Raw genomic sequence first — 15,657 nt, forward strand, 5'->3', positions numbered from 1 at the left:
CATTCATTTGTTGCATGCTTGTGGTGTATTAATGATCCCGGTTAACAAAAAGAAAAGTTGACTTGCAAATGAGTCATTAAATTTTATCTTGGTACCTGTAATATGAGTTTGTGGCCTTGTATAAGAGAATGGAGGGAGTACTAAGATTGCAGAGGATCAAAATTAGTATGTGCAAGCCAACTAGAAGAAACAACCGGTCCAGGGGGAAAAAAGACATGCAACATGGCCTTTAATCACAACTTAATTGACTCAAACATAACACCAGAGAACACATTATCACATGCATAACTAAACAGCATGACATCAATAAATCTCATAGACTCATAGTGTTGCTCCTCTATTATTATTGTTAATACATGCACCGAACAAGAATTATGATAGAATAGAAGCATGTTTCACACCAGCTGCATGCTTTCACAGCTACACCAAAATGTACAAACCTTAAACCAACGCCAATATGTTAAAATACAATTTTGTTACCCGCTATATCCTCAAAAAAGGAAAACATTGGCATCATCAGCATATGATGACCCCTCTCTCTGAACTCTTAGCTACACCTCAGCCCATGCTTATTTAGTGATCTTAGCAAAAGAGCCAATTAAGCTTGTTTCATGACACCAGGACATTAATGTAACTAATTACCTCTTAATTGTGTTTCCAAAGAAGAACAAAAAACAGATTATTTAAGATCTTGAATTACCCGTAGGACAAGTTCCTCTCACTTCCTACTTGCTGTGGAGACGACCTCATCTCAAGCTTGGAGCTGATGATTGGGCCGTCGAAGCCCTTACTGCCCAAGGAGTCGCCGGACAATGACATGATTGGATCCATTGAGCCGCCGCTGCCGCCGCCCGCCTCCATCATGCACGACGGCGCCATCTGGAGAAGCTCATCGGCGCTGCCGCCACTCTTGGCCTGGTCATCATCGCCGTTGCCCCACATCATCGGGCTCTTCCCGGTGGAGCAGCTCCTGACTGTTGCTGATCCAATGCAGCTCTCGTTGAACGCCAAGAAGCTGTCCATGGCCATGGTCGGCCTCATCTCCATGTGCTGCTGCAGGTCCAGATGGCTCGACGACCCTCCATACAGGGTGAGGTCCTGGAAGCTCATGGAGCCGCCGAGGTCGAGGGCCGGCGCCTGGCTGCCACCTAGAGATCTGTACCCGGCGGCGGCGGGCCATGTGGCGCAATCGCTGGACGCGAGGGTTTGGTACGCTTTCTCCAGGATGGACTGCATGTACTTCCCCTGGGCCTCCACCCTCATCTGGAGATGCTTCTGCACCTGCACATACACAACACATGGCATATTGGCATCATTGCAAAGTGATCACAGCCTTGAAAGTGAAAATGCACCTGCATGGGATCGATGGCACATAATGTTGGCGTCATTGCAATGCAAAGTGATAATTTCTTCTGCCTTAAAAAGGTTAAAATGTATATGTGCCAAGCTCATGAGTGCTACCAAAAAGATGTGTGCCAAGTAAAGTAGTAAACTTCCCATGAAATATTCTTGCAACCAAGCATGCATGGAGGTTCACATGCACCAACATGCATGTGTAAAGGACAAGCATCATTGCCATATCAGCTGCCAGCAACTCGGCAAGATTAATGTAAGTTTCCTCGGAACGTTTTTGCATGCATTGCATGCAAAGTACAGAAGAAACATGCATGTTTGTGGTTGATGTAGGGCCAGGAACAGATCATAGTTGTACCATGTATATCAGTATATATATGTATGTGTAAACTTCCCAAAAATATTAGATGCCAAAATGTAATTTACCTCCAGCTGCTCATGGAGCCTTCTTTGGACCTCCATCTGCATCCTTAGTGACTCGTTCATGTGCGTGCTGCGGCTGTGGTGGTTATTTGACGACACCAAATTAACGTTAGCTAGTAGTCTTTTAGAAATGTACTGTATAATCTGTATTTGAAGAACCTAATTCGTTTTAATTAGGATATACTATATGCTTTTGTGAAGCTTACTCGTTCATGCTTCTTCCCATCATACCCGAAGACGAAGAGGCTGCATTCCGTTGCATCTCCATTGCTGCAGGTAATTTGAAGGTGTAGTTTATTAAGGCGATGGTATGAACAAGAGATCGAGTACTACTTTGCCTTTTTGACCAAAAAAGAGAGATTGACAAAAGAGAGAGTAAACTTGGCAGCTAGGTTAAGCACCTAGGCATAACAGGTTGCTTCGGAAAGACACTAACACGTATGCATGTAACATATTTCCAGATGAATAAGCTAGGTTTAACTATGACTTAAGTGAGGGAATGCAAACATGTATGTGAGATCTAGGAGTAGTAGATAACTGAACCATGATATGTAGAACAGAAACATGATCCATGCACATCGATTTTAATAAGTAGATCTTGTGATTTTACCATCCTTGACCGAGTGATCACCGAACTCCTTGTGCTGCTTCCCTAGCCTGAATTTCTGAGAACAATAAAACCAGAAATCAAACCACATATGAGATCTAGAGAGAGAGAGAGAGAGAGAGAGAGAGAAACAAAAACCTAATTCTGCCCATGCACACGCACCTGAAGATGACTCTTGAGATGGTAAAGCGTGAGCCCCTTGACTCCCATAACCCTCATAATAGTCTTCGGAGTCGCCTCTGCCATGAAGAAAAATCAACAAGTCACTAACAACCCGAAAAATCATCAAAACCTGGACAGAAACAAGCATGAATGGGTCGGTCTCCTCACTGTCCGGGCCTCCAAGCTGCGCGACGGCATCGACGAAACGGTCGTGGAGCTCGACCGTCCACCGGAGGCGGGGCTTGGGGTCGGTGGTGAGGACGAGGCCGGAGTCGCACGCGGCGGCGGCGGCCCGATCGTGGACTGACGACGGGCTCACGCCGGGCTTCTTGGAGGAAGCAGCTGCAGCAGCCGGGAACATTCTATTCTCCCCCCTCGGCCGCCCTCTTAAATCCTTCTCTCTCTAGAGATCTTTTTCCCTCTCTGATCAATCTCTGCTACAGATTTGGACGAGATTCAAGAACAAGGAATAGGGTTCGCTCCCGCACGCAGAACGAGGCCCGGGAGGGTATATAGTCGTAGTAGTAGTAGACGCGGTAGTGGTGGTGGTACTTCCCTTGGCTGTCTTCTTTCTCGATATGTTCTCTCTCTCTCTCTCTGCTTTAGTGGCTTTGTTTCTTTATCTTTCTTCTCTCTCTGTCTCTCTCTCTACTCGTGAAAGCTCATGGACGGGTGATGATATTCTCCCGGGAGAGGAAAAGCCACCGCCAACCACTGGAAGCCTCGCCGCTGTCCTGACGCGCGCCTCTTTTCTAAAGATGAGACTGAGAGAGAGGTGTCCATTCAACAAACGAATTTTGTCATCTCTAAGCTTCTCTCAAAGTATTAACTAATTATAGCAGGCCAGCTCCTTTGATGCGTGGAGATTTTGCAGGGGGTACTACATGTCGCGTGCAATAGGCTATTGACTGGCTAAAGCATCACTAAATTAATACCATCTGATTGTGGGTGTCATACTTATCAAAAGAATGTTTTCCAGACAGTATTATGGTTGAGTGAGATGCTATTTAAATACAACCGATGATGATGATATATCCATCTTGTTTTGAAGTTCATGGCTCATTTGTATATATACAAATTATGATTGCTACTTTTATTTTTAAGCTTTAAAGATGATGATTGCAGTCTGAAAATCCAAATGGCTCCCACATCATCTGGAGACAATAGGCTTTCGAACACATTGTTAACTTGCATTTTAGTACGTACCACCATACAATAATCCACATTGACTAGCTAGTTGTATCATTAATCTTGTATCTTATTTAACCGGTGGAACTATATTTCCTTGGTGGTGTAATGCAACCATTTTTTCTGGTATATATGGAACTTTACTTATTCTTACCGTCGCAACGAGCCGATACACATACAACCATGCACTAGTTAAAATTCCTAACCTCTACATGATTAGAATGCACATGGCCAATGAAACTAATTAAAGCCAAGCCTAAAATAAAAGTAGTCCCAAGACAAGCAAAACAACTTCGATCGAGGAGCATCGATTCGGGGATTAGACCGCCATCCATCCAGGCTAGCTAGGCAAACACCTTCCGTGGTCACCCTTTCCAGTTGCGCGCAGATTGCAGTGGCTAACTCCCATCTATTTGATAGCTAATGTGTATATGAGTACACAACCTATGATTTTTCTCTTGTCAAAGACCGTGTCATTTCTGAAAAGCCAAACTGAGATAACAACTATAGTAGAAATGCCCCTCCAATTAGGATGTAATTGCTTAAGGAGATTATCTTTGAAGTAACTCTACTTGCTTGTCAAGGGTTCAACATGGTCGCAAGGATTCCTTGGTGGGATACTCGGCCATGTAAGTCACATGGTATCAATATAGATAATGTTAACCCGGCATTGAGAATGTTTGATCAATGTCCATGAAAATTCCAAACAAACATGTTCTTCAATCATATCGCTCTGCTCGAGTGGCTAATGCTTGACAAGGTACCGTCGGGGATGATTTGGTCTAGTTGCAATTGCAATATGTCCAATCTATCAATTGCTTGAGAAATGACTCAATTCTGAAAGCCGCCACAACTTTTATACTCCATATTCTAAAAAATTCTATGTGGAATCACAACAAGTCAGGAAAGAAATAACCATAAACCTTGTAGTGCGTACAAGTAAAAAAAATCCTATAGTGCGTACAATATACGGGCACTACTCCACTAAAAAAATTACATTCACTACTAACATGCATGTCCAGTAGGAGTCATACTTTAATGAGTACTTTTATAACATCGGTGCATCATATCATCAATGGGCCAAGCTATGCATACATAGATAATGATGCATGGGAAAGGAGTGTATGCCCCCAAACACCACCAATCATCATGTCTAAATGATAGCTTGCAGATTATATGGGAATTTGGAAGGCATGTGTTTGCATTGAGCCCCGGGACTTGTTAGTTGGAAAACTAGACATCATAACATTCCCAACAAAAAGTAACCTATAGCTAAAGCCACCATTGCCTCAGAGCTGATCGGAGCAACTATGCATCTTTCCCTTTATCTGAACCCATTAATATTATCAGCCCTTTTCTGATGTACCCGTGTGATCATTTTTAGTTTAGACACCAGATAAATCAAGGACTTATCTGGCATACTCATTTGTGTTGATTGCCCAAGCCAAATATGTTCCCCCTTTTAATTCTGCATTTGTTCTTAAGGGAAAATGGTGCTTTATATTGATTACGAATAACAGAGTTTATATAGTCATTGTATGATTTTAATCCTTGATTTCCCAAAAAAATAGATGTTATAGTTCTTGATTTCCTGATCAAATAGATGCATGAACCTAAACTACACATGCTAGGTCTAATTGGCTACCAAATCAAGTTTATGTGAGGCCTATGACTTGTAGACTTGTAGTACTTACATGGGGAACAGATAGTGGTGCTGCAAAGAATCGGAATATAACTGCTACGTACGTCACGTATTCTAGGCCTATGACGTGTAGTTTTAAGAAGAGCATTTTAAGTGCTACTCCCTCCATTCACAAATATAAGATGTTTTAACTTTTTTTCTAAATTGGATGCATATAGACATGTTTTAGTGTGTTTTTTTCACTAATTTCAGTCCGTATGTAGTCCATATTGAAATATCCAAAACATCTTATATTTGTGAACCGAGGGACTATAATTTAGAGAAATAACTACATGGGGGACAGATAATGGTGCTACCAAGAATGTGAATTTAACAAAGTTCAACTCTCCCACTTTAGTAGAATAGAAGATTGTCTCTCCGCGCATGCATAGGTCACTAAAAGAATCCTATATATATGGAACCCACAAATCCAAACAAAGGGAAACCATGGAGGGTTTCAGGCCTCCATTTAACTAGGAGAGAAAAGCAGAGAGGATGAGCGAGAACCTTGTAAAGCTAGCTAGCTCAGTCGTTCCATACCTTTGGCCTTCTCCCGTGAGGAGAGAGGGTGCATGGCATGCCGTTTTCTTTGCCGTAGATGGAATATATGCTTTCTTCCTTGCCAATTAAGCAAAGATGCTGTTTTTCTGTTAGCCATGTGTGACCTTTGAATTATATCTTGTGGTGTATGCCGGTTTATGTTTTGAGGACATTTCACAAATAGGTAATCTTTAGGGCTGAGGTAACACAACAACTCCAACTGTTTTTAACTAATATAAACACAACTCTACCGGCAAGTTGTAGAGGGAGATGAAAAAACCACCTTACCCTCCCGATCTTTTTTTCACAGATGGGCTACTAATAAGCGCCCTCCGCCACTCCCGCGGCTTCCATGCCAGCGGCGACGGCCGAAGAGCCTGCCCTTCCACTCCCTCCACAAACCGGTGGGAGATGCCATATGGTGAGGGCTCAAGAGAGAATCCCTTGGAGCTCTCCTCGGACTGCTACAAGGGTTGGGATCATGCACCTTGGCACTCAACCCGCGTTATATCTCATCACCACCGAGGATGCCCAGGAAGGATGGATCGACGTGATAGGCCACCGCGGCGAAGTGAGCGGGCAGCGTGTCGTGAACGCTAAGGCGGCGGCAAGTGGTACGTCGGGTGGCGCATGATGTTGTGGTGGTAGCTCATGCAAAGGACGTTGAGGCAGCAGCCCCGGGGTCATGGGATTTGTTACACGTCAGTTTGCGCAGGTATGGAATGGTTTTGGTCAGATCCGCACCGTGTCATGGACGACCCCCTAATGACCAGGATGGTAGCGTATGGTGGAAAGTTGTTTGACCAGCTAGTGCCTTTTTGGACTGGCGTGGAGTACCGGTTGGCGTGACTTCTTGAAGATCCTTTTCAAGATGATGATTGGAACACCACTTCATGCCTGAAGTGAAAACTCTTGTTCTGCATTGATTGGTTGGGCTCAACAGCGACGAACTTGCATGGTTGTCTTGTTGAAGGCGTTATCTCCTTACTAATTTGCTAGCCTTCGGTGGTTGGTTTCGGCAATCAGGATAGAAAAAAATCCTTGTTTTGACGGTCTTTGGTCGGACATGATGATGTTGGCGCAAGGGCACTTATTCCTTCTTGAAAGCAGTGCTATGGAAAAGACTTAATCATAGGTGTTTATTTCATATCTTATAATGGTTTGGTTCAGCCGTGATTGCACTTGTTCTGTACTCTACATAATAATTAATAAAAATGGTTTGTGTGCATCACAGTGATGCAGAGCCCGGGGCTTTAACCTCATTTTCAGAAAAGATACTGGCAAGTTATAACAATACACACATAATCTATTTGATTACTCACTTAGTATGAAAATGACTAGAGCGACGTCTCGGCTCGGTTCTGGTAGAGATCTTAGCTTGAGTCGAGCCAAGCCGAGATAGAGATTGAACTACTGAAAAAATCCCAAGAAATTTTGAGCCAAATTTGCGGTCATAGTTTGTCGAGAGTAGCTCATGTGCTTCACATCGTCATACTGACAACTCATTCGTCTATCTGTCTCTCCAAATCTCTCCCTTCTCATATCAATGTGATCTATCTCACAGTTCCCTCGCAAGGGAGGCCCTTTTGGCTTCCCTTTGCAACAGTGGGCAGAGCGGTGGTTCAAGAGGCGCGGAGAGAGGAGTAATGCTCTACTCAATGGAGAATGGTTACTAGAGCTAGCGCCTGTCCCACTTTAGAACACTAAGAACGTAATAAGCCTAGCCGGGACAAATGCACTCAGTGTTAGTCCTATAAAAAGTTAACTCTGGATTTAACGAACTAACTAACATGAAGGATTAGGATTCGAGATAGGGGAAGGGAGGGGCCCACCCTGGTGCTGGGGTGCAGGGAGGGGGGGTTAGTTGGAAGGTTCCGTAAACGTGTATAGCCCGGCCGTAGGCGCTGGATTATTGGCGGCAAGTGCAAGGTGGAGTGGGGGTTAGTGGCCTAGCCCGGCACTAGCATCCCCTCCTCTTCCTCCGACACTCCCTCCAGCCATAAGTTGCCAAGTAACATATTTGCAGAAACAACCTTATATTTTATCAAATCGACCTTCACTCCAATTGTTTTTTTTTCGGTTATCTTTTGTGAAAGAACATCCATATAATATTTTTTGGTAATTTTTGGCAGTCCATCTCAGTAGAAGTTGATCGTAAACTTGATGGAACTTAGATGAGTTTCGCCAAGTTCCACAACTAATAAGTTGATGGACTCAGCTTCATCTTTTAAAACTTAGTTCCATATTAGAGAAACATAAGCTACATTGAACTAGTTTCACAACAAAATACCAACAAACCCGAGCGTGGGTTTATTTTAATGAAATAAGGTATCCTTTTGTAAATACTTTAGTAGTAAAAAAATACTCTCTCCGTCGAAAAATACTTGTCCAAGAAAGGGACAAAAATGAATGTATCTAAAACTAAAATACGGCTAGATACATCCATTTATCTGGCATGATGTTCGTTGTACTGTCATGATTGAAGATGAATTGATCAAAAGTTTTTTCAGAAAAAATTATTTCCGAACAGAGGGAGCAGGTTCTAACAATGTCTCCTCGTCGAACGACCCGAGAGGTTACCTTACCACTGGGATACGATCCCCTGCAGATGCTTGTACGGCTCTTTGATTTTCAGCGGAGGCAAGAAAGAAATCCGGTACGTTGAACGTTGAGACACGTAACACGTTTACCCCGCAAAAAGAAAAAGAAAAACGTTGAGACACGGCATCAATCCGGCAAGTTGAAGGCATGGCACACGCTGTGTACGACAGCTCGTACCACAGTCCACGGATGCTGAAGATAGATATATTCGGTTCGCGAGAATCCACGTACAAAGCCCAGCAAGTGAAGTACACTCACTATGCTAAGGAAACACGTTTTTTTTTTCTTTTTTGCGAGGAAGCTAAGGCAACACGTTGGTATGTATAGTAGCTTGCATTTTAAGCACACATTTCTGGAGATTCTATCCATCACTTTACGCAACACATGGTAGACGTCATCAATACAAAATCGAACCGCGACATCACAAAAAGAAAAAAGTCCATTTTAAACCTTGAACTTGTACAGGTTCGGCGAAAGGAACCCTCACGTCGAAACCCCTGTCGATTGCATCTAAACTATGCAATCCTGGCCTAAATCAAACCCTGACAGATGTTAACCGGGATTCGTCTGACTGCTGGGCCATGAAGCGGCAGTGTTACCACGGCACGCACCCGTCCTCGCACTGGGCCGGCATTTTTTCTGTTACACTGCTAGAAAATATCTTACGTGTGAAACTTTTTTTTTTGGACGCCGATATCCACTACACGTGTGATATATTCGACATGCGCCCACACACCGTATGTGGTGTGAGCAGGAGGCAGCCCACACGGGCTGTGTGTGGGCGGATATTAGAATTGCCCACACGTGTGGGCGCGGCTATTTCGTGCCACACGCCCAATAAGTACTACTCATCTCCATCCCGCGCGTGTGGCACGAAGCAAAAATGCCCACACGTCCTGGCGCAGCTACGTTAGATACCCCGCGGGATGACGATTTAGTTGCCATTCTGGTTGGCAGATGTAGTTATCCGGGATGGCAAGTGTAGTTGTAAAAGCATGGCAACTCTATCTGTTTTGGTTAACTATAGTTGCCATGTCTAATTTATGGTAGTTGCCGTGTGTAATCAGACCGTAGTTGCCGTGTGTGATTAACTACTTGTCACATATGGTCAAACAGTAGTTGCCATGTGTGTTTACCTAGTTGCCACGTGTGGTCCAATCATAATTGCCATGTATTGTTAATCACAGTTGCCATCTGTGTTTATCTGGTTGCCATGTACGCGCGACTGCAGTTGCCGTCTAGCAAAAGAATCACAGTTGTCATGTGTGTTTACCTAGTTGCCACGTTCGCGTAACTGCAGTTGACATCCACAACGTAGGAGTGTCGTGTGGGCGAAAAGCAGTTCGCCCACACGTGCATGAACTAGGTGGTGGTTGTGTGGGCAGAAACTAGTTCGCCCACACAGCGCAGCTGGCAAACAGCGTGGTCCGGGCGTGTGGGCAAACTCTCCAACGCCCACACACCAGCCCCGTCCTACGTTGCACGCCAAATCCACCTTTTCGTGTCAACATTCGTGCAAAAGACAGTGAACGACGATCCCGTCGTGTGGACGAGTTGGGGAACTCCCACAAGTGTGGGCGTTAGTGTTTCCGTTTTTCTTTTCTTTTTTATATAATCCGTGCTAAAAATATCAAATGTGTGAAACTTTTTCAATTTTTTATTTATTTGAACTTTTTTACAAAACTGGAATCCGTGAATTTTTTCAAAATTCGTGAATTTTTTTTCAAAATCATTGAAATTTTTCAAAATCTGTGTTTTTCAAAATTCATAAGCTTTCTTCCAAATTTATGAACTTTTTTATACCTGTAAACTCTTTTTTAAAATTGATGAGCTTTTTTGAAAATCGATGAACTTTTTTTTATAATTGATGAACTTTAAGCCGCAGTGTTGACGACGGCGTGCACCCGTCCCCGCGCTGGGCCTGCCCAATTTTTTCTGTTACACTGCTAAAAAAAATATCTAATGCAGGAAACTTTTTCCCTTTTTCGTTTTTATATAATCCATGGAAAAAATATGTAATGTGTGGAACTCATTTCTTTTTCTTTTTTATGTAATCCGTGGAAAAAGAATCTATTGCGTGAAACTTTTTTCAATATGTTTTTTTATTTGTGATCTTTTTTACAAAACTCATGGACTTTTTAGAATCCATGAACTTTTTCAAATCCATGATTTTGTTTCTCAAATTCGTGATCTTTTTTCAAATCCATGATCTTTCCTCCAAATTCATGATCTTTTTTTATTTCCGTGAACTATTTCGAATTTCTACGTTATTTTTCATTTCCGTGAACTAAAGAAGGAACAAATAGGACTATTGTTCTAGTTCTGTACACCTAAGTGAAGTTAACCTAGTGGTTTATGGCTACTGTTGTCAACGTACATGAGTCGAGGTCGGCTCTTGCTACTCGCATACTCTGTAGGTTGCTGGGCCTGACAGACTGCACGAAATGGACAGCAAGCTGGGCGAGACTGTGCTGGCCTAGCTTTTTCCCGCGCACGATCAATCCCAGCCACGTCGACAATCCCAGTTTTCCAAACCTCAAGGTACTTTTTAGACCGAGATTGTATAGTACAGGATGCAATCAATAGGGATTCCGGTACGGGGGTTCATTTTGCCCAACGTCCACGAGTTTAGAGTTTAAAATTGACGTTTTCTTCACTAAAAACGTGCCCAACGCAGACTCATCTCACCGCGAAAGTCAAGTTCCACGATACGTTTTGGGAGCCATCCACACCACAGTATTATTCTTTTGAAAAGGAGGTTGAACCCCCGAGTGTGACTATTTGGCTCCCGAGCTCATTTGCTCCTATTACGAACAGTAAATTCAAACTAAATATCAAGAAAATTCAAAAAATGTTGACTTTTATTTTGCATGGAAGATGCTTCGATGCATAACGTCTGCTCCAAATTTCAGCTTATTTAGACATTTGAGTAGATCTCGGCAAAATGACAAATTGAGGTTTGTGAAATAGTTTACTGTTCTGATCCAATTTGTCTTTTTATCTGAGAGCTACTCAGATGTCAAAATTAGCTGAAATTTGAAGCGGACCTCGCATCCAAAACATCTTCCATACAAAAAAAAGTCGTATTTTTTTTGAATATTTTAGTTTTTTTAATTACTATTCACCAGGTGCAAAATGAGCCCGGACTCATAAATGGATATTTGTTCAACCCCCGGTATCAATAGATGTACACATTCATCTTTATTAAACTATTCAATAAAGGTTGGACAAGAACATATATCAAACAATCTGAAGTCGTCACTAACACCTACAAACTCGGTAATGGGGAATGCCATCACTCCCACCATCTAGAACCAGGATCACCACTAATCCACCCGCCTGCCGTATCAGGAGCATACACCCGGTGCAGCAAACCCAAAGCGTACACTACATACACACGCTTCAGAAGTTGCCATCACCATCGAACCGTTGACCCATCTTCAGACTCCAGAAAAGAGATATGCATCATCCTTGCTAGGTCGCCCAGCCGTCGACGCCGCCACGAAGCCAAACAGCGCCACCGCATGCGCGCGTCCATCGATCATCACGCTTCCTCCGTCGAGCCCCCGCTGCGCCACGACCCCAAACAGCGCCACCGCCCTACGCGCGTCCATCATCACACTTCCCTCCGTCGAGTCCTCGCTGCACCATGCCGCCAAGACTCGTCGTCGTTGATGCGGTAGATGCCATGTCGTGCAAGTCTAGTCCCAGGAAAGCACCTAGGGTAACACAAACTTCAGGAGGGGAAGCGACGCAAGATCGATGCCATCCTCCGACCTTGCACCGCAAGGTCTAGGCCTTGACATGAAGATGTGAACCGAGAACTGAGGAGGTAGAAGAGCTCCACGACAACCCCTAGGAGGAGAACGACGTCCGCAAACGTCGCACCACTGACTTTTGTCCGGATCAAATCTTCCTCTGCGCCCCCACGGCGTCAAATGAGTGCAGGAAGACCCGCAAGCGCCGCCGGCCTGCACACCCATTGGCACGAATACTTCCTGAGCAGCTAGGGCGCCACCACCACGCAGGAACCACCGACCTCAACATCCGCGGAGCCAACAGACCAGATCGGCTACTTAAGATGACGTCGCAAACGCCGCAGCATCCAGCAGCCGGCAGAACGGGCCAGACAGCCGCAGCGCCAGCCGAAATCGCCGAAGCCGAACCACCCTCCACCACGGACCAACGCCGCCGGCCAAGCCCGCCATCGTTTGCACCCGGACGCCCGCACGAGAACTGCCACAACCATGCCCAGAACCGCAGCGGAGGGATGCCGCCATCCTTCCCCCACACCCCGGCTTTGCTTGGTAGTGATCTGGCGGCGACAAGGAGAGGGTGACGGCGGCCTAACCCTAGATGGGTTTCTGCAGAGATAGGGGTTTCAGGAGGACGTGTGTGAGGGTGGCCACGCCACAGTATGGAGTGGAACTGTGGAACTCTCTAGCATCGGCCGTGACTGCAACCATGCATGTCAGTTTCGTCCCTGTTAGAGTAGTCATTATGGTATACGACTTCTAGTCCAAGTCAGTTTTGTACCCCTACCCCAAGTCGGTTTGTACCCTCTTATATACTCTTGTATGCCACACCAAATCATCAATAAGTAACAGTTTTATTCAGCTTTCATGGTATCAGATACCGGTCCCAGGGTTTAGGGTATGGCTCCGCCAACGCCACCGCCGCCGCCGCCGCTCGGCTACTTCGAGCGTCGGGCCGCACTCATCGCCAAGGCTGCCAACGCCGCGGCCGCTTCTCTCTCAGCCCTCACCATAGCTCCACAAAACTACCCTGCACCCATCCTCGCCGCACCAATATCTCTTGCTGACACAATCTCCGACGTCAGCCCCTACATCCCCATAGTTCTTGATCTCGCCGCCCACAACTACTACCATTGGAGACATCTCTTCGATCTCCACCTCAGCCGCTGCAACCTGCGCTCGCATGTCGCCGCCAACTGTCTTCCCCGCCCCGACGATCCGCAATGGTTGAAAGACGATCTCACGATCGTCCAGTGGTTCTACACCCGCATCACCACCGAGATCTTCAACATGCTCGATCACGACGGCGCCACCGCTGCCAACATCTGGCACTCCCTCTGTCAGCTCTTCCAAAGCAACACCGACGCTCGGAAAAACGCTCTCCACACCGAGCTTCGCAATATGGTGCAAGGAGACGCCCCGGTGAACCTGTTCTACCAGCGCGTTAAGACCATTGGTGATGAGCTCCGCGAACTCGGCGATATAGTTAGCGACTCGCAGCTAATCAATATCGTCGTCGGCGGCCTCAGCGAAGACTTTGACAAGCAAGCCTCGTTCATACCGATGATACGGCCCCCTCCTACCTTCGCTGAAGTTCGTTCCTTGCTACAACTCGCGGCGGAAACACAAGCTCGCAAGGACTCTCGCCCCAAGGTCTTTCATGCTGCGGCTCGTCCTCCTCTGTCGTCTACACCAGCGCCGCCTTCCATGCCGGCTCCTGCCGCTGGGCCGTCCGCATCGTCATCTGTTCAACCGCCCCAGGCTGGCGTCCTAGTCCGAACTACCGCGGCAAAAACCCTATCTACAGGCCGCCGTCGACTCGTTCGGTTCCGCCTACGACATCACCAGCACCGAGTCCTGCACCACCCACCAGTGCTCCATCTGCGGTTGCATGGCGGCCTCCTCATGATCCTTGGACGGGGCTTGTTCAAGCATGGCCCATGCCCTGGTCCGCTCCATCCACCCTCGGTGCTCCGCCGGCATACTCAGGTGCCTGGCAACCCGGCCTATCACGCCGCCCCGACGTATGCTCCTTATGTTCATTATAGCACCGACGGCGGCGCCTACTACACACCTCAGCCGGCCCTGCTCCCGACGCCACCCCCACCACAGCCGGTCAATGCCTACTACACTCCCCAGCCGGCCCTACTGCCTTCACCATCGTATCCGCCGGCACTGCTTCCGACGCCACCCTCACCTGCGACGCCGAGCTGGAATCAAGCTGCCTTTCTCCAGGCCATGAATAACTTTGCTGCACAAGGAAACTCAGGTACGGATTGGATCTTTGATTCAGGGGCCTCTAGTCATATGTCTGCATCTAGTAATTGGTTATCTTCTTGCACTAAATCTCCTTTCCCTTCCATTATCCTTGGAGATGGATCATCTATTCCTATATATTGTGTTGGTCAGGCTCAACTTCCCTCTTCCACCAAACCTCTTTTACTTCGCGATGTTCTAGTCGCACCCGCCCTCATTAAAAATCTTATCTCTGTTCGCCAATTTACTTGCGACAATCTAGTTTCGGCTGAATTTGACCCTTTTGGTTTATCTGTGAAGGATTACCTGACCAAGGCCGAGATCGCTCGCTTCAATAGCTCCGGTGATCTTTATTCTCTTAATGGAGTTCCTGCCGCCACCCCTCCAACATCCATGCTGGCCTCCGTCAATCTCTGGCATCGTCGCTTGGGCCATCCCAACCCCGCCGTCTTAGCTTCTATGCTTAGTGAATTTACCATACCATGTAATAGGGACTCTCATAATTCTGTGTTTTGCGAGTCTTGTCAATTAGGCAAACATGTGCGTCTTCCCTTTAGTTCCTCTAGTTCTTGTAGCACTTATCCCTTTGAATTAATACATTGTGATTTATGGACCTCTCCCATTGCAAGTGTTTCGGGTTTTAAATACTACCTTGTTATCCTAGATGATTTCACCCACTTTGTCTGGACTTTTCCTCTACGCAACAAATCCGAGGTCCATTCTCTTTTCCTTAATTTTCAACGATATGTGTCTGTTCACTTCTTCCTCCCAATTCGCTTTATCCAATGTGACAATGGTCGCGAGTTTGATAACATTAAAAATCGTACTTTCTTCTTACAACATGGCATCCTGCTTAGGTTCTCATGTCCCTACACCTCCCCTCAAAATGGTAAAGCAGAACGCTCTCTTCGCACCCTCAATGATATAGTTCGCACTCTCCTCATTCAATCATCTATGCCTCCCAAGTTTTGGGCTGAAGCCCTACACATGGCCACCTTCCTTCTAAATATTCGACCTTCTAAAACTAAACCCAACACTACTCCCTATTATTCCCTCTTTCTTTCCCACCCCGACTACTCCGCGGTTCGTGT

General features: G+C 45.9%; 1 protein-coding gene across 1 annotated transcript; it reads right to left on the reverse strand.

Annotated features, from left to right (window-relative positions):
* Nucleotides 1-311: 311 nt before the first annotated feature.
* LOC123169514 (myb family transcription factor IPN2) lies at nt 312-3,136 on the reverse strand. Its single transcript, XM_044587386.1, has 6 exons — nt 2,714-3,136; nt 2,546-2,622; nt 2,387-2,441; nt 1,983-2,046; nt 1,780-1,852; nt 312-1,281 (listed from the first exon to the last, which is right to left on the reverse strand). Exons 1-6 carry the CDS (start codon nt 2,904-2,906, stop codon nt 697-699), a joined length of 1,047 nt encoding a protein of 348 aa, XP_044443321.1. The 5' UTR covers nt 2,907-3,136; the 3' UTR covers nt 312-696.
* Nucleotides 3,137-15,657: the final 12,521 nt, after the last annotated feature.

The sequence above is a fragment of the Triticum aestivum genome, chromosome 7D (assembly GCF_018294505.1).
Source record: "Triticum aestivum cultivar Chinese Spring chromosome 7D, IWGSC CS RefSeq v2.1, whole genome shotgun sequence".
In the NCBI taxonomy this organism is placed as follows: domain Eukaryota; kingdom Viridiplantae; phylum Streptophyta; class Magnoliopsida; order Poales; family Poaceae; genus Triticum; species Triticum aestivum.